General features: G+C 50.6%; 1 protein-coding gene across 1 annotated transcript in view; it reads left to right on the top strand.

The window, feature by feature from the left end:
• Positions 1 to 19,793, top strand: part of LRRC69 (leucine rich repeat containing 69) — a 76,305-nt gene that overhangs the window by 25,464 nt on the left and 31,048 nt on the right. Inside the window, exon 3 of the mRNA XM_075316261.1 lies at positions 8,623 to 8,695. Coding sequence (XP_075172376.1) covers positions 8,623 to 8,695 — 73 coding nt within the window. The remainder of the gene's footprint in view (positions 1 to 8,622; positions 8,696 to 19,793) is intronic.

Raw genomic sequence — 19,793 nt, 5'->3', positions numbered from 1 at the left:
TCTCTGTGCGGTCGGCTGGGCGCCTGTCTGTGCGGTCGGCCGGCCGCCTGTCTGTGCAGTCGGCCGGCCGCCTGTCTGTGCGGTCGGCCGGCCGCCTGTCTGTGCGGGCGGCCGGCCGCCTGTCTGTGAGGGCGGCCCGCCGCCTCATTGTGCGGGCGGCCGGCCGCTTCTCTGTGCGTGCGGCCGGCCGCCTCTCTGTACCGGCGGACGGCCTCCTGTTCCCCCAGGCAGAGCATCGCACCCTCTCTCTCTCCCCCCTTCCCCCAGGCAGAGCATCGCACCCTCTCTCTCCCCCCCCTTCCCCCAGGCAGAGCATCGCACCCTCTCTCTCCCCCCCTTCCCCCAGGCAGAGCATCGCACCCTCTCTCTCCCCCCCTTCCCCCAGGCAGAGCATCGCACCCTCTCTCCCCCCCCCCTTCCCCCAGGCAGAGCATTGCACCATCTCTCCCCCCCCCCTTCCCCCAGGCAGAGCATCGCACCCTCTCTCTCCCCCCCTTCCCCCAGGCAGAGCATCGCACCATCTCTCTCCCCCCCCTTCCCCCAGGCAGAGCATCGCACCCTCTCTCCCCCCCGCTTCCCCCAGGCAGAGCATCGCACCCTCTCTCCCCCCCCCATTCCCCCAGGCAGAGCATCGCACCCTCTCCCCCCCATTCCCCCAGGCAGAGCATCGCACCCTCTCTCCCCCCCATTCCCCCAGGCAGAGCATCGCACCCTCTCTCTCCCCCTCCCCATTCCCCCAGGCAGAGCATCGCACCCTCTCTCTCCCACTCCCCATTCCCCCAGGCCGAGCATCGCACCCTCTCTCTCCCCCTCCCCATTCCCCCAGGCAGAGCATCGCACCCTCTCTCTCCCCCTCCCCATTCCCCCAGGCAGAGCATCGCACCCTCTCTCATCCCCCCCCATTCCCCCAGGCAGAGCATCGCACCCTCTCTCTCACCCCCCCATTCCCCCAGGCAGAGCATCGCACCCTCTCTCTCCCCCCCCCCCCTTCCCCCAGGCAGAGCATAGCACCCTCTCCCCCCCCATTCCCCAGGCAGAGCATAGCATACTCTCTCTCCCCCTTCCCCCAGGCAGAGCGTCGCACCCTCTCTCCCCCCCTCCATTCCCCCAGGCAGAGCATCGCACCCTCTCCCCCCCCCCCCAATTCCCCCAGGCAGAGCATCGCACCCTCTCTCATCCCCCCCATTCTCCCAGGCAGAGCATCGCACCCTCTCTCATCCCCCCTTCCCCCAGGCAGAGCATCACACCCTCTCTCTCCCCTCCATTCCCCCAGGCAGAGCATAGCACCCTCTCCTCCCCCCATTCCCCAGGCAGAGCATAGCATACCCTCTCCCCCCCCATTCCCCCAGGCAGAGCATCGCACTCTCTCACCCCCTCCCCATAAACAGAGCATCGCACCCTCTCTCCCCTACCAATAGGCAGAGCATTTCAAGTAGTGCTGCACACTATTGCACCCAGAGACGTTGACCTACAATCCCTTTTTATTTCCCTTGAAGCTCATATGCATACCTCCCAACCGTCCCGGATACAGCGGGACTTTCACGCTTTACGTTGTTTGTCCCGTTGCCACGGGCGGGCCGGCCGGCTCCCGGCGTGTACATGCTGGAGGCCCGCCGGCTGCCTGCGTGTACATGCTGGAGGCCCGCCGGCTCCCTGCGTGTCCATGCTGGAGGCCCGCCGGCTGCCTGCGTGTCCATGCTGGAGGCCCGCCGGCTGCCTGCGTGTCCATGCTGGAGGCCCGCCGGCTGCCTGCGTGTCCATGCTGGAGGCCCGCCGGCTGCCTGCGTGTCCATGCTGGAGGCCCGCCGGCTGCCTGCGTGTCCATGCTGGAGGCCCGCCGGCTGCCTGCGTGTCCATGCTGGAGGCCCGCCGGCTCCCTGCGTGTCCATGCTGTAGGCCCGCCGGCTCCCTGCGTGTCCATGCTGGAGGCCCGCCGGCTGCCTGCGTGTTCATGCTGGAGGCCCGCCGGTTCCTGCGTGTCCATGCTGGAGGCCCGCCGGCTCCCTGCGTGTCCATGCTGGAGGCCCGCCGGCTGCCTGCGTGTCCATGCTGGAGGCCCGCCGGCTGCCTGCGTGTCCATGCTGGAGGCCCGCCGGCTGCCTGCGTGTCCATGCTGATTGGGTGTGGATGGGGAGTGGATATGCGCGCGCCGCAAACTTTGTCCCTCTTTTCCTTCTTTAAAAGTTGGGAGGTATGGGATAACTCCTTTAATGGTAGGAGTATGGCACAACTAGAAATCTACCAAGTCCTGTCCATCCACCTAAACTGACATCCCAAGCAAGGAGAGCACTAATTAGAGGCCCATGGTTACTCTGGAGGTATATTTGACCGTCAAATTTTGTTTAAATGTGGATTGCACATTTTCTGTTAGTACAATAAACCTCATTTCAATCCAGAAATATTACTGAATATTACCATCAGCAGAACATTACCAGAACCATTACCAGAATATTACCATCAGTTATTAGATATCTGAAACTGAAATAGCTGTTGCAAAAACTCAAATTGTTATAAAGAAAAAAGGTTAACATTAATAGGGGTGCCCAAACTTTTTCATATGACTGTATATATATATATATATATATATATATATAATGTCAGGGCTGTATTTGGCCTTTGTGCTGCCCTAGGCACTTTAAGTGGTCGCGCCCCTTACTGACAACGTAAAGCTATGATTTTGTGCACATAACATCTATTTAAGGCCGATCTACTCTGTACCACACTTGAAAAAGTGCTAAACACTATAAGAATGAAGATCAGCACTTGCTGTGCACACGTTCAGTTTTATTTAGCTTATTTTAACAGCTTCAGGTTTTCAAAGACACTAAATGGTTAAAACGGGTAACTTTTCATGCTGTTGCCACCAAGAAGTTGCTGACTAGCACTTAATACAATCTCAAGTTAAAAAAGATGCCAGTGTTTCCTAACCTGTCCTCCGCCTGAAAAACTTAAAGGGGTTATCCGGCTTCTTTGACATTTTTTTTTTTATTTCCCTATTGGGCTACATTGGGGCAGGTAAGTAGATAGAGACCACTTACCTGCCCTGCTGTCAGCCCCTCTCCCCCGGCTCAGAGCGGTCATGTGACCGCTCCTGCCGCGATTTTGCTGCTTCCGGTCATTGCACGTCTACATGGGCAGGGCCATGTTGACATGCAAATGTGGAACAGCATGTCACCTCCCTGCTGGGTGTCTACAGTGCGAGGAGTCACCGCCCCCTTCCCTGCACCCTCCCACACATTCCCCCGCACCTCCAGTAACCTCCCCCGGCACTGCTGTGGGGTCCGTGACCTGGGGGCGGGGCCTGGCGGCAGCTGCCGTGGTGTCAGCGCCAGTACCGGGCCCCCTGCCCAGGATCGCACATTCAAATGTACCGGCATCACAGATCACCGATGCCGGTACATTTGAAAGTGCTGATGAGAAGCAGCGCAGCGCAGCTTCTCATCACTGTCCCTCCCGCTGTCTGTGCTCTCTGCAGCACAGCGGTGACGTCACTACTGTGCTGAAGAGAACACAGACAGCGCACGAACGTGCAGGAGCGGCGGGGACCGAGGACAGGTGAGTATGTACTCCACATGTGTTCCCTATGGGGATGGGGATGGGGGGGGTTGCAGAGCCATATGTGTGCGTGTGCAGAGCCATGTGTGTGCGTGTACGGTGCAGAGCCATGTGTGTGCGTGTGCAGAGCCATATGTGTGCGTGTGCGGTACAGAGCCATATGTGTGCGTGTGCAGAGCCATGTGTGTGCGTGTACGGTGCAGAGCCATGTGTGTGCGTGTACGGTGCAGAGCCATGTGTGTGCGTGTACGGTGCAGAGCCATGTGTGTGCGTGTACGGTGCAGAGCCATGTGTGTGCGTGTACGGTGCAGAGCCATATGTGTGCATGTGCGGTGCAGAGCCATGTGTGTGCGTGTATGGTGCAGAGCCATATGTGTGCGTGTGCGGTGCAGAGCCATATGTGTGCGTGTGCAGAGCCATGTGTGTGCGTGTGCAGTGCCATATGTGTGCGTGTGCGTGTGCAGAGCCATGTGTGCGTGTACGGTGCAGAGCCATGTGTGTGCGTGTACTGTGCAGAGCCATGTGTGTGCGTGTACGGTGCAGAGCCATGTGTGTGCGTGTACGGTGCAGAGCCATATGTGTGCGTGTGCGGTGCAGAGCCATATGTGTGCGTGTACGGTGCAGAGCCATGTGTGTGCGTGCACGGTGCAGAGCCATGTGTGTGCGTGTGCAGAGCCATATGTGTGCGTGTGCGGTACAGAGCCATATGTGTGCGTGTGCAGAGCCATGTGTGTGCGTGTACGGTGCAGAGCCATGTGTGTGCGTGTACGGTGCAGAGCCATGTGTGTGCGTGTACGGTGCAGAGCCATGTGTGTGCGTGTACGGTGCAGAGCCATATGTGTGCGTGTGCGGTGCAGAGCCATATGTGTGCGTGTGCAGAGCCATGTGTGTGCGTGTATGGTGCAGAGCCATGTGTGTGCGTGTGCGGTACAGAGCCATATGTGTGCGTGTGCGGTACAGAGCCATATGTGTGCGTGTACGGTGCAGAGCCATGTGTGTGTGTGTACGGTGCAGAGCCATGTGTGTGCGTGTGCGGTGCAGAGCCATATGTGTGCGGTGCAGAACCATGTGTGCGTGTGCGGTGCAGAGCCATATGTGTGCGTGTACGGTGCAGAGCCCGATGTGGGGCTGTTATTTGCAATGCTGTAGTGATACCAGGTCAGGTGCTGGGGAAGAATACTGACAGGGACTGTGTGTGCAGGGGGCGGGCAGAGGGTGCGGCTGGACACTGGGGAGGGGCTGGACACTGAGGCCGGGCGGTGACAGCTCTGACTGAGGTTCAGCACAGGAAGTGGTCATGTTTGCTGGAGCTGAATGTAAACAAGAAGCTGCAGAGAATAAAGGGATAATTCAAGAGAAACAAAAGTTAGAAAACAAAAAATAACAATGTAGGTGTGATTTATATGACAATACAGCACAGATAAACTCAAAAATTTTTGTTAAGCTAATGTTGGACAACTCCTTTAATAGATTCACAGATGTGTAAAAGCCGTGGTGTGCACATAGCCTAACCGTTCTCATGCCCAGTGCCCGTACACAGACTACAGTTGGCAGAACCCAGAGATAGACAGGGTCGGCCGACAATCTGATTGTCAGAGGAGTGAGGACCCAGCAGGTCCAATTTTGGACTGTGAATCCTTTTTTCTCTAAGAGGTGAGCCACCGCCAGAGATGTCTAGTAGTGTCTGTCTCATAGAGAACACAAGAGCAGTCAACAAAGTGAGCGCTCCTGTGTATGAGAGAGTCAGGGGGATAGCAGCCAGCCGAATGATGGGACACCTGTCTATAGTGTATTGGAGAGTCAGGCAGGATAACTGCCAGCCGAATGGTGGGACAGCTGTCTCTAGCGTATGGGGGCTTAAGTCAAATACTTGTTTGGCAGACGTATGGCCTAATTAAGACAGATATTTATTTAGCCTGACACACTGACGCTATAATCATCTACTATCAAATCTAATAAATTAAATATTGCTACATCTACACGAATACATCACCAAAACCAACCTTAAATCACGATAACATTACCAGAATATATATATATATATATATATACACACACACACATATATATATATATATATATATATATATATATATATATATATATATATATATATATATATATATATATATATATATATATATATATATATATATATATATATATACATATATATATATATACACACACACACTTGCTATATACTCATTGATTAGTAGCTTTATATTTGAAAAAGAGATCCCTAGAAATTTGAGATGGGTGATTATGACGTAGTATCACAGTTTTGAGGACCCTTAGGTATAATAACACAGAGATGATGCCTTCCGCCTCCTGTTCCTGTTCACTGGCTGAGCGTTCCTGGCCCTGATCCTTCATGACTACTGGATGGGGCTTTAGTACACTAACTGTGAAGCGTAAAAGGCATACTAGTAGCTCTTGAAAGGTAAATGAGGTAATGTGATTCTATCTCTTACTTCTACACAAAAGGCCACGTCACACTAAGCAACATCGCTAGCAACATCGCTGCTAAGGAACAACTTTTGTGATGTAGCAGCGATGTTGCTAGCGATGTTGCTATGTGTGACATCCAGCAACAACCTGGCCCCTGCTGTGAGGTCGCCGGTTGTTGCTGAATGTCCTAGACCATTTTTTAGCTCTCCCGCTGTGAAGCACAGATCGCTGTGTGTGACAGCGACAGAGCAACAACTGAATGTGCAGGCAGCAGGAGCCGGCTTCTGCGGACACTGGTAACCAATGTAAATATCGGGTAACCAAGAAGCCCTCTCCTTGGTTACCCAATATTTACCTTCGTTGCCAGCGTCCACCGCTCTCACGCTGTCAGTGCCGGCTCCCTGCACACGTAGCAGAGTACACATCGGGTAATTAACCCGATGTGTACTCTGGCTAGGAGCGCAGGGAGCCATCGCTAAGCAGTGTGCGCTGGTAACCAAGGTAAATATCGGGTTGGGTACCTGATATTTATCTTAGTTACCAAGCGCAGCATCGCTTCCACGCGTCGCTGCTGGCTGGTCACTGGTTGCTGGTGAGATCTGCCTGTTTGACAGCTCACCAGCAACCCGTGTAGCGACGCTCCAGCGATCCCTGCCAGGTCAGGTTGCTGGTGGGATCGCTAGAGCGTCGCTTAGTGTGACGGTACCTTAAGCCTTCTGCCAGGAGACGAGACACTTTGTATTAAGAACGTTATATAATTGCGTGATTCAGTTCTCTGTAAAGTAGCCAAAGGGGTTAAACTAGATAAACCGGATGAACTAATAACTTGTGAAAGAAAATTACTGGTTGTATATTGATGTAAGAGATTATCTATGACAAATACCATATCTTTGGGCAATAGGATAGTGGAAAACAAAATCTTGCCATTTAAGATTCCTTTGTTTGTGTTATAGAGGTGTGAGGTGAAGGATATTTCCATTAGCTCCAGCCTCCAGTATATATATTGGTGCAAAGTACTATAATTATATAGGAACTACCATAAACTGAATGATTGTCTGCAGCAGTGATATTCACGGTAGTCATGAGATCATCATTGTAGCCAGTAAACAGAGATTCGAGCAGTGAGGGACAGCGGGAGCTGAGTAACCGCTAATTTTATTATTTTAACCCACTACTTGCCGGCTGTAAACCGATATGGTCTGAGCACTGATAGGCTGACCCCCTACCCCTGTAACTTGTGCAGCAATGCTGGCAGCACTCATATGTCTATTTTTTGTGATGAGGAGCCATGTTGAACTTCCAGAGACCAGTATGAGAGAGTGTGTGAGCGATAACACCAGATGCAACGCACCTGCTCCCCATTTATACCAAAGGCGCTGTAACACTAATGAGTCACATGACACCGGGGAGGGCAAATGGCTAGTTGGGCACAATTTAGCCATTATCACTTAGGGGTGTACTCACTTTTGTTGCCAGTTGCCAGTGGTTTTGACATTAATGGCTATGTGTTAAATTATTTAGCGGACACCAAATTTACACTGTTATACTATCAGTTCACTCACTACTGTACATTGTATAAAAGTAAAACCAAAGACAAAAATAATATGGACGTATACCCTGCTGTAACTGAATAAAAGCGTAGTGCATATAAACATAGGGTATTTCGTAAACACTATTTTTTGATCAAAAAAAGGATAAAGCTATCCCACCAACGCCAAGGTGTACCCAGTCGAGACAGTACCTACACTCTCTGATGTTAAAACCTTACCATGGGTCTAAAATAGGCCTCAATGTGACTAAGGGCTGAGAGTTACTGGGTACACCTTGTCGCGGTGGGATGGCTTTATGCTTTTTTTGATCAAAAAAACAATGTTTACGAAGTACCCTATGTTTATATGCACTATGCTTTTATTCAGTTATAGCAGAGTATACGTCCATATTATTTTTGTCTTTGGTTTATCTTTGTCTTCTAGCCAGTGTGAACATGAGCTTACAAGCTGCATGTATACCATCTTAGGCTATGTGCCCACGCTGCGGAAAATGCGTGGATTTTGCCGCAGATTTCTCGCGGAAAAGCCGCAGATTTTCCAGAAATCTGCAGAACAGCTACTCCCCAGCCATTTCTATGGCATTTTGGAAATGCTGTGCCCACACTGCGGATTTTTCCGCAGCGGAAGTCGTGCGGATTTTCGTGCGGAAAAATCTGCAGCATGTCAATTATTGGTGCGGATTTTCGTGCGGATTTTGCCTATTCAATTGAATTAAAAAAAAAAAAAAAATCGCAAAATCCGCGTCAAATCCGCACCTATGAAAAGGTGCAGATTCCGGTGGAAAGCTGCGGATTTTGATGCAGAAAAATCCGCAGATACAGAGTCCCGTGGGCACATAGCCTTATACTCCAGCTCACTTTTTGTTTTTTATTGTATAAAAGTGTCAGATCTTTAGTGTTGTCCCATGAAACGATAAAATAAATATTTACAAAAATTTGAGGGTGTGTACTCACATTTGTGATAAACTTTAAAATCTGGTGATCATTAAATTAGTACATTCCAGAAATATCAACTCGTGACTATAAAATTATTTTTTTTATTTATTTTTTTTTTAATTATGAACAAGATGGATTACAAAATCTTAAATCTCTAAATCTGAACAACAACCTCATCGAGAGTCTTCCTGCGGAAATTCAGAAGTAAGTAGTGTAAGTTGGCTGTACGGTGAGAGGAAGGGTGTCCTACTTTGATATTAATAGTGATTTGTTACTATATTTTAGAGAAGACTGTCGCTCTTATTTTATTCCTGCTTCTGCGCTGAGTATTCTATATATTTATTTTTTTTGTCATCTAATGTAATTTATCAATTTATATTTATCACCTAATTTTACACTGGTAAAAAACATACAAATTACCACTAAATAAAAAGTTTATTGTCTCTGGAACAAGTATTCTGGATTTAGGAAGCGACAATGTTCTCTGATTCTTTATAGGGAACCAAACCATCACCAAAAATACCAGAAATAGAGTTAAGGCCTCTTTACACACTGCGATATCGGTCCCGATATAGCTAGCGTGGGTACCCGCCCCCATCTGTTGTGCGACACGGGCAAATCGCTGCCCGTGCCGCACAACATCGCCCAGAACCGTCACACATACTTACCTGCCCGGCGACGTCGCTGTGACCGGCGAACCGCCTCCTTTCTAAGGGGGCGGTCCGTGCGGCATCACAGTGACGTCACTGAGCGGCCGCCCAATAGAAGCAGAGGGGCGGAGATGAGCGGTACGTAACATCCCGCCCACCTCCTTCCTTCCGCATAGTGGCCGGGAGGCAGGTAAGGAGAGGTTCCTCGTTCCTGCGGTGTCACACGGAGCGATGTGTGCTGCCGCAGGAACGAGGAACAACCTCGTTACTGCTGCAGTAACGATTTTTGAGAATGGACCCCCATGTCACCGATGAGCGATTTCTTTGGCGCTCCATTGGGAGACCCAGACAATTGGGTGTATAGCTATGCCTCCGGAGGCCACACAAAGTATTACACTAAAAGTGTAAAGCCCCTCCCCTTCAGCCTATACACCCCCCGTGCTGCCACGGGCTCCTCAGTTTTTATGCTTTGTGCGAAGGAGGCAGACATCCACGCATAGCTCCACAGCTTAGTCAGCAGCAGCTGCTGACTATGTCGGATGGAAGAAAAGAGGGCCCATAACAGGGCCCCCAGCATGCTCCCTTCTCACCCCACTTTTGTCGGCGGTGTTGTTAAGGTTGAGGTATCCATTGCGGGTACACAGGCAGGAGCCACATGCTGTTTTCCTTCCCCATCCCCCTTAGGGCTCTGGGTGAAGTGGGATCCTATCGGTCTCCAGGCACATGAGACCGTGCTCCATCCACAGCTCCTGTGGACTCTGCTGGATAGGAGCCGAGTATCGTTCAGGGACATGGCCCTGCTACTTTGAGGTACTCTGTGTCCCCGTGGGGACCGCGCACAGCAACACTCCAGCTTTGCTGGGTGTGCTAGTGCACCGGGGACCGCGGCGCTGACTGCGTTTGTGCCATTACACACTGCAGCGTCGCTGAGTGTGTTAGTGTATGGGGACTGCCGCGCTGGCCGCCGCTGCCATTGTTTTCACTGCGGCGCGGCTGGGACTGTTAGTGCGCCGGGGACTTCCGCGCCGACCGCGCTTATACGGCGGCCGCGCTTATAACTCGAGTCCCCGGCTTTTGCGGCCTAGTCTCTTTTTCTTCCCGCCCCCAGCCCTGCCAGTCAGGTGAAGGGCGGGACGCTGTACAGGACGGCAGCACTGAGGGCTGGAGCATGCTTTGCATACTCCACCCCCCTCACTGTGCACAGTGGGGCACCAGTTCCCGCACTTTCTGGGTCACGCCCACGGCTCCCTGCTCTCCTCAGGACGCCGGCAGCCATTCCTGTCAGCTCCCCTGACGCTGCAGAGGGGAGACAAGCTCTGGGGGACCCAGGCAGGAATTCTGGTGACCACACAACCGCATTGCGCGGGCGGTAAGCAGCACCTAGGTGCTGGCCCCACTGGTGCAGAAGTGTGCTTATATGATTATAGGCTATACTTTACACTGTATGGTGCACGGTTGTTTTTGGCTATATACCCTCCTGTATTGCTCAGAGGAGACAACAGCATGTCGTCCACAAATAGCAAGGGTGCCAAAGCACAGACTTACTATGCTGCCTGTGCAGCATGTACGGCTATACTGCCGGCAGGTTCCACGGACCCTCATTGTGTGCAATGCTCGGCCCCTGTGGCACTTACTCAGCCGGAGCCTCTGCTAAGGGTGGCCCAGGGAGAACCACCTGTTAACACTGTCCAAGTGACAGGGACGGAGTTTGCAGTTTTTACTGACAGACTTTCTGAGACTATGGCTAAGATATTAGAAGCCTTGCAGTCCAGGCCGGCATCTCAAGCCATGGGCACTGTGGAATCATTGCCCCCTGGTCCCCCTCAGTTAGAACAACAATGTTCTCCCGGGGTGTCTCATAGATCCCAGGGTGAGGTCTCTGACATGGAACGCAGTCCCAGACCGACTAAGCGAGCTCGCTATGAAATCCCCTCGACATCATCACATTGTTCAGGGTCTCAGCGAGAGGACTCTCTGTATGATGAAGCGGAGGTAGCTGATCAGGATTCTGATCCTGAAGCCGCTCTCAACCTGGATACTCCTGATGGGGACGCCATAGTGAATGATCTTATTGCGTCCATCAATCAAATGTTGGATATTTCTCCCTCAGCTCCTCCAGTAGAGGAGTCAGCTTCTCAGCAGGAGAAATTCCGTTTCAGGTTTCCTAAGCGTACAACGAGTATGTTTCTGGACCACTCTGACTTCAGAGAGGCAGTCCAGAAACACCGAGCTTGTCCAGATAAGCGTTTTTCCAAGCGCCTTAAGGATACACGTTACCCCTTCCCCCCTGACGTGGTCAAGGGCTGGACTCAGTGTCCCAAGGTGGATCCTCCAATCTCCAGACTGGCGGCTAGATCCATAGTTGCAGTGGAAGATGGAGCTTCACTCAAGGATGCCACTGACAGACAGATGGAGCTCTGGTTGAAATCCATCTATGAAGCTATCGGCGCGTCTTTTGCTCCAGCATTCGCAGCCGTATGGGCACTCCAAGCTATCTCAGCTGGTCAGGCGCAAATTGACGCACTCACACGTACGTCTGCGCCGCAGGTGGCGTCCATAACCTCTCAAACGTCGGCATTTGCGTCCTACGCTATTAATGCTGTCCTGGACTCTGCGAGCCGTACGGCGGTTGCAGCCGACAATTCGGTGGCAATACGCAGGGCCTTGTGGCTACGGGAATGGAAGGCAGATTCGGCTTCCAAAAAGTGCTTAACTGGTTTGCCATTTTCTGGCGACCGCTTGTTTGGTGAGAGATTGGATGAAATCATCAAACAATCCAAGGGAAAGGAAACATCCTTACCCCAGGCCAAACCAAAAACACCCCAACAGAGGAGGGGACAGTCGAGGTTTCGGTCCTTTCGGGGGGCGGGCAGGTCCCAATTCTCCTCGTCCAAAAGGCCTCAGAAGGATCAGAGGAACTCCGACGCATGGCGGTCCAAATCACGCCCTAAAAGGACCGCCGGAGGTGCCGCTACTAAGGCGGCTTCCTCATGACTTACGGCCTCCTCACACCGCATCCTCGGTCGGTGGCAGGCTCTCCCGCTTTTGCGACACCTGGCTGCCACGAGTAAAAGACCGTTGGGTAAGAGACATTTTGTCTCACGGTTACAGGATAGAGTTCAGCTCTCGTCCTCCGACTCGATTCTTCAGAACATCTCCGCCTCCCGAGCGAGCCGAGGCTCTTCTGCAGGCGGTGGGCATTCTGAAGGCAGAAGGAGTGGTGGTCCCGGTTCCTCTTCAGCAACAGGGTCACGGTTTCTACTCCAACCTGTTTGTGGTTCCAAAGAAGGACGGGTCTTTCCGTCCTGTTTTGGATCTAGAACTGCTCAACAAACACGTAATGACCAGGCGGTTCCGGATGGAATCCCTCCGCTCCGTCATCGCCTCAATGTCCCAAGGAGATTTCCTAGCATCGATCGATATCAAAGATGCTTATCTCCACGTACCGGTTGCTCCAGAGCATCAGCGCTTCCTGCGCTTCGCCATAGGAGACGAACACCTTCAGTTCGCGGCACTGCCGTTCGGCCTGGCGACAGCCCCAAGGGTTTTCACCAAGGTCATGGCTACAGTAGTTGCGGTCCTCCACTCTCAGGGTCACTCGGTGATACCTTACTTAGACGATCTGCTGGTCAAGGCACCCTCTCAAGAGGCATGCCAACACAGCCTCAACGTTACTCTGGAGACTCTCCAGAGTTTCGGGTGGATCATCAATTTTCCAAAGTCAAATCTGACACCGGTCCAATCGCTGACATATCTTGGCATGGAGTTCCATACTCTTCCAGCGATAGTGAAGCTTCTGCTGGACAAACAGCGTTCACTACAGACAGGGGTGCAATCTCTCCTTCAAGGTCGGTCACACCCCTTGAGGCGCCTCATGCACTTCCTGGGGAAGATGGTGGCAGCAATGGAGGCAGTTCCTTTCGCGCAGTTTCACCTGCGTCCTCTTCAATGGGACATCCTACGCAAATGGGACAGGATGCCGACGTCCCTAGACAGGAACGTCTCCCTCTCTCAGGCAACCAAAGCTTCCCTTCGGTGGTGGCTTCTTCCCACCTCATTATCGAAAGGGAAATCCTTCCTACCCCCATCCTGGGCGGTGGTCACGACGGACGCGAGTCTGTCAGGGTGGGGAGCAGTCTTTCTCCACCACAGGGCTCAGGGTACGTGGACTCAGCAAGAGTCCTCACTTCAGATCAATGTTCTAGAGATCAGGGCAGTGTATCTTGCCCTAAAAGCGTTCCAGCAGTGGCTGGAAGGCAAGCAGATCCGAATTCAGTCGGACAACTCCACAGCGGTGGCTTACATCAACCACCAAGGTGGAACACGCAGTCGGCAAGCCTTCCAAGAAGTCCGGCGGATTTTGATGTGGGTGGAAGCCACGGCCTCCACCATCTCCGCAGTTCACATCCCGGGCGTAGAAAACTGGGAAGCAGACTTTCTCAGTCGCCAGGGCATGGACGCAGGGGAATGGTCCCTTCACCCGGACGTGTTTCAGGGGATCTGTTGCCGCTGGGGGATGCCGGACGTCGACCTAATGGCATCACGGCACAACAACAAGGTCCAAACATTCATGGCTCGATCTCAAGATCACAGAGCTCTGGCGGCAGACGCCTTAGTTCAGGATTGGTCGCAGTTTCAGCTTCCTTATGTGTTTCCTCCTCTGGCACTGTTGCCCAGAGTGTTACGCAAGATCAGGGCCGACTGCCGCCGCGCCATCCTCGTCGCTCCAGACTGGCCGAGGAGGTCGTGGTACCCGGATCTGTGGCATCTCACGGTCGGCCAACCGTGGGCACTGCCAGACCGACCAGACTTGCTGTCTCAAGGGCCGTTTTTCCATCTGAATTCTGCGGCCCTCAACCTGACTGTGTGGCCATTGAGTCCTGGATCTTAGCGTCTTCAGGATTATCTCAAGAGGTCATTGCCACCATGAGACAGGCTAGGAAACCAACGTCCGCCAAGATCTACCACAGGACGTGGAAAATATTCCTGTCGTGGTGCTCTGCTCAGGGTTTCTCTCCCTGGCCATTTGCCTTGCCCACTTTTCTGTCCTTTCTTCAATCCGGATTGGAAAAGGGTTTGTCGCTAGGCTCTCTTAAGGGACAAGTCTCTGCGCTCTCTGTGTTTTTTCAGAAGCGCCTAGCCAGACTCCCACAGGTACGCACGTTCCTGCAAGGGGTATGTCACATCGTCCCTCCTTACAAGCGTCCGTTAGAACCCTGGGATCTGAACAGGGTGCTGATGGTTCTTCAGAAACCACCGTTCGAGCCAGTGAGGGATATTTCGCTCGCACGCCTTTCGCAGAAAGTGGTTTTTCTAGTAGCAGTCACTTCACTTCGGAGAGTGTCTGAGCTAGCAGCGTTGTCATGCAAAGCTCCTTTCCTGGTGTTTCACCAGGACAAGGTGGTTCTGCGTCCGGTTCCGGAATTCCTCCCTAAGGTGGTATCCCCCTTTCATCTCAATCAGGATATCTCCTTACCTTCTTTTTGCCCTCATCCAGTTCACCAGTGTGAAAAGGATTTGCACTTGTAAGATCTGGTGAGAGCACTCAGAGTCTACATTTCTCGTACGGCGCCCCTGCGCCGCTCGGATGCACTCTTTGTCCTTGTCGCTGGCCAGCGTAAAGGGACACAAGCTTCCAAATCAACCCTGGCTCGGTGGATCAAGGAACCAATTCTCGAAGCTTATCGTTCCTCGGGGCTTCCGGTTCCCTCAGGGCTGAAGGCCCATTCTACCAGGGCCGTGGGAGCGTCCTGGGCCTTGCGACACCAGGCTACGGCTCAGCAGGTGTGTCAGGCAGCTACCTGGTCGAGCCTGCACACTTTCACGAAACACTATCAGGTGCATACCTATGCTTCGGCAGATGCCAGCCTAGGTAGGCAAGTCCTTCAGGCGGCGGTTGCCCACCTGTAAGACGGAGCCGTTACGGCTCTATTATGAGGTATTATTTACCCACCCAGGGACTGCTTTTGGACGTCCCAATTGTCTGGGTCTCCCAATGGAGCGCCAAAGAAGAAGGGAATTTTGTTTACTTACCGTAAATTCCTTTTCTTCTAGCTCCAATTGGGAGACCCAGCACCCGCCCCTGTTTTTGTGTACACATGTTGTTCACGTTGAATGGTTTCAGTTCTCCGATATTCCTTCGGATTGAATTTACTTTAAACCAGTTTATAATTTTTTCCTCCTTCTTGCTTTTGCACCAAAACTGAGGAGCCCGTGGCAGCACGGGGGGTGTATAGGCTGAAGGGGAGGGGCTTTACACTTTTAGTGTAATACTTTGTGTGGCCTCCGGAGGCATAGCTATACACCCAATTGTCTGGGTCTCCCAACTGGAGCTAGAAGAAAAGGAATTTACGGTAAGTAAACAAAATTCCCTTCTTTGCACATTTTTGCAACGATGCAAAATCGCTCATCGGTGTCACACGCAACAACATCGCTAATAAGGCCGGATGTGCGTCACAAATTCCGTGACCCCAACGACTCAGCATTAGCTATATTGTAGCGTGTAAAGCCCCCTTTAGTCTGCAGATAAATAGCGTTCAAAGCTTGTATAGCTGGCTGAGTTGAAGTGCGGTTACATAGTGAAAATGAAGTTTTAACCACAATATAATCACCGTATAAGTACTCTCTCCGAGTCATGGCTCAGTATACTGGTAGTGCGGCTGCAATCACACTCAGGCCCTGCTAAGCTCAGATCAAAGTATTGTAGGACACATGTGCGGACAGTCTTTGACCTTTCCTTGAGCCTGCACATTACAGCACTTTGATCTGTCCTCAGCAGGCCAGATCAAAGTGCTCCTGCACAGGGCCGCAATCCCGGCCTATGTGGATGACGTTGGATGTGTCATCCACATGGGGCTAGGAAGAAGGAGGACAGTGGTCACAGCAAAGAAGAGGCACTGAACCCACTAGCAGCAATGCCCATCAGACCGGACGGCCCCCTACGTGAGTATAATAATAAAGGTCATTTTTACACTATACAGAGCGGCCTGGGCTCTTATATACAGTATTCTAGAATGGTGTATATAAGAGCCTACTTGTTGTGGCACCAGGTTGTAAGAGACAATTCTGGTGACTGGTTCCCTTTTAATGCTTTCTTCTTGGCCTTGATTGAGGCTACATTATTGTAAGGGTACTGTCACACTTTAGCGACGCTCCAGCGATCCCACCAGCGATCTAACCTGGTCAGGATCGCTGGTGCGTCGCTATATGGTCGTTGGTGAGCTGTCAATCAGGCAGATCTCACCAGTGACCAGCCCCCAGCGATGCGTGGAAGTGATGCTGTGCTTGGTAACTAAGGTAAATATCGGGTAACCAAGCGCTTGGTTACCCGATATTTACCTTGGTTACCAGCGCACAGCGCTTAGCGCTGACTCCCTGCACTCGTAGCCAGAGTACACATCGGGTTAATAAGCAAACCGCTTTGCTTATTTACCTGATGTATACTCCGGCTACGTGTGCAGGGAGCAGGGAGCCAGCACTGACAGCCTGAGAGCGGCGGACGCTAGTAATCAAGGTAATTATCTGGTAACCAAGCAAAGCACTTCACTTGGTTACCCGATATTTACCTTGGTTACAGCTTACCGCAGGTTGCCAGAAGCTGGCTCCCTGTTCCCTGCACATTCAGATCGTTGCTCTCTCGCTGTCAAACACAGCAATGTGTGCTTCACAGCGGGAGAGCAACGTCCAAAAAATGAACCAGAGATGTGTGTAACGAGCAGCGATCTCACAGCAGGGGCCAGATCGCTGCTCAGTGTCACACACGAGATCGCTAATGAGGTCACTGCTGCGTCACAAAAACCGTGACTCAGCAGCGATCTCGCTATGTGAGAAGTACCCCTAACACATTCATGTGTTCTATACTGAAATCTATCATGTACATCATATACTCTCGTCACATGCGCAATTCTTGTCCTGCTGTGGCAATGTCCTCATTGCATGTATGTCTGTGAGGCCAAAACCCACAACAAGGAGGCTACTAAATATTGGCTTGAGCCAAACAATGCCTTTGCGAGATTGTCCATCAAGGCCAATCCATTAGCCATTGAGGAATATAAATATGTTTAATCCCTAGTTATCACTCTACATGATTTTGTAGGCATAAACAATCTGACAAGACCGCTTTAATGGCTTCATTGTCTCATTATGATATTAGGACATATGGATGTTATATAGAGAAGGAGACCGCTGACCCCATATAGTCAGCTATATAAAGGCAGTGAGTGAGAAATGTGCTACGAGTATTTATCAAAATAATAATACATGGGTCAACCAGAGTGAAATCATTCTGCGCAGCTCTCCATTTTTAGTACAGTGGTCCTAAGTTAGTGACCCCCTCCATGACATATATACAGCACTGTAGCTTCGACAGTTAACCAGAGTATATAGGTTATTGATGCTGAGCGTTGTGGTCTCCTGACTGTGGGCTGCATACATTCTTATCCGTGACCCCATGACTAAATGTTCTGCTCAACTACAGGGATCAGTGCTCTTAATCTCTGGCTGTTATTGCTCGCTCATTCAGCATAACTAGAACATGCTGGGCACCATGGTAAAGCGAAATACCGGCACCAGTAAACAAAAGCGAAAACAGCCGCTAGCAGAAATAACTATTCATAAGACTCAAAATAGCTTTTAGCGCTAAAGGGCAGTAGGTCTGCTACAGCAACAAGAACATTTTATCATATGATAAGACGTGATAGGGTGGCAAGGATATTTATGAATTTAGCTCTTGTTACTTCCTGTTAACAGAGGTTAGTTGGTACAGATGGCATTGACGGAGAGTATGTCTATAACCAGATTTTTCAAAATGACAAATTAGTTCAGAAATATAATTCCTGAACAGCACGCCGGCTGACCTGGGGTTATGTTTGACAGACATCTTTCATTCACTCCCTATATACAAACACTCACACACTCATGTCACCTTCACCTTAAATTCACTTTTTTCTCACTGTGGAAACACCAAAAACAAGATGTTGTTCTGATTCATTCATGTCTACTGCAAATCACTACTAATCGGTCTTCTATTCACTGAACGTTCCCCTCTACAATTTATCCTGAATGCAGCTGCCGTGCTCATATTTCTGTACAGCCATTGCACTGATGCCTCTACCCTGTGCCAGTCATTCCACTGGTTGCCTATACTTGACAGAATACAATATAGACTTATCAAAGTCACCCTCGAAGCGCTGCATAGTGATGCACCACTCTACATCTCCTCACTCATCTCTGTATACCGTCCTACCCATCCTCTGCACACTGCTTCACCACCCAAAATCTCCCATATTTCTGTTTACCACCCTACACATTTCCTCCAAGGTGTTGCACCACTTACAACTCCTCTCTGATCTATATCTACTATCCTACCCATCCTCTACTCAGTGTGGCTCTGCCCTACATCTCCTCCCTCACCTGTCTACTATAATACCTGTGCTCCCCTGATAATCTAACATTGACATCCTTCATAATCCAATTCTCCCACTACAAGACTTATCTCATGCTGCACTAGATCTCTTGAATGCTATACCCCAGACTATAAGTTAATTCCCAGTTTACACAGTTTTTAGTGTTCCCTAATAATATATTTCTAAGCAGACATATCCTATTCTTTCTTCTAATTTTTTCACTGTTTACACCTGGGCTTCCAAAACCTTTTTTTTATCAGACATACAAGGAGATGTGTGGTCCTTCTCACTATATGTAGTGGAAGTCCATACTAAAACTAAAAATATTTCTCATTTTTCCGTTTTTTGGCTCCTGAACCCAGTATAGAATTTTAATAAGTATAATCCGAACACCCTGTACAATACAGTGAAATCATTATTTATGGTGAGTGGTAAATGGTGTAAAATATTTGTTTTCCTCCATTAAAATTAACGCTAAAGTAATTGTTATATACAGTCATGGCTGAAAGTGTTGGCAGCCTTGCAATTGTTCCAGAAAATGTATTTCTGCCAGAAAATTATTGTAATTAAATATGTTTTGTCTATTCCTTTGTGTGTATTGAAACAACACAAAAAAACTGAGGGAAAAAAAGGAAAATTGGACATAATTTCTCACAAAACCCCAAAAATGGGCCAGACAAAATTGTTGCCACATTTGCAAAATTGTGGGTAAACAACTTAATTTCAAGCATGTGTTGCTCCTTCATCTCACCTGTGGCAAGCAACAGGTGTGGGCAATATGAAAATCACACCTGAAAAAGGGGAGAGGTTGACTCAGTCTTTGCATTATGTGTCTGTGTGCCACTCTAAGCATGGAGAACAGAAAGAGAAGAGAACTCTCTGAGCACTTAAAAGCCAAACCTGTGGAAAAATATTACCAATCTCAAGTTTACAAGTCCATAGCCAGAGATCTTGATGTTCCTTTGTCCACGGTGCACAACATAATGAAGACGTTTACAGCTCCAGGAGGACCTCACTGCTGACACAGACATAAAAAAGCTAGACTGCATGTAATGCTGCCACCAGGGGGAGCCAGAGCTCTGCAGCAGACGACACTACACAGAGCAATGAGAACCAGGAAGGAAATGCACAGCGTTCTCATGCACTGCCTAATCAGCACAGCTGAGAGGCAGAACTGCAGGATTTGTGAGGAATAGTCGGACAGGCTGGGTCAGACACCGTACGGGCAGAAGCAAGACCGGAGGAGCA

The sequence above is a fragment of the Anomaloglossus baeobatrachus genome, chromosome 6, assembly GCF_048569485.1.
Source record: "Anomaloglossus baeobatrachus isolate aAnoBae1 chromosome 6, aAnoBae1.hap1, whole genome shotgun sequence".
Classification (NCBI taxonomy): domain Eukaryota; kingdom Metazoa; phylum Chordata; class Amphibia; order Anura; family Aromobatidae; genus Anomaloglossus; species Anomaloglossus baeobatrachus.
The sequence above is the reverse complement of the archived record's forward strand: the minus strand, read 5'-3'. Positions and strand labels throughout refer to the sequence as shown.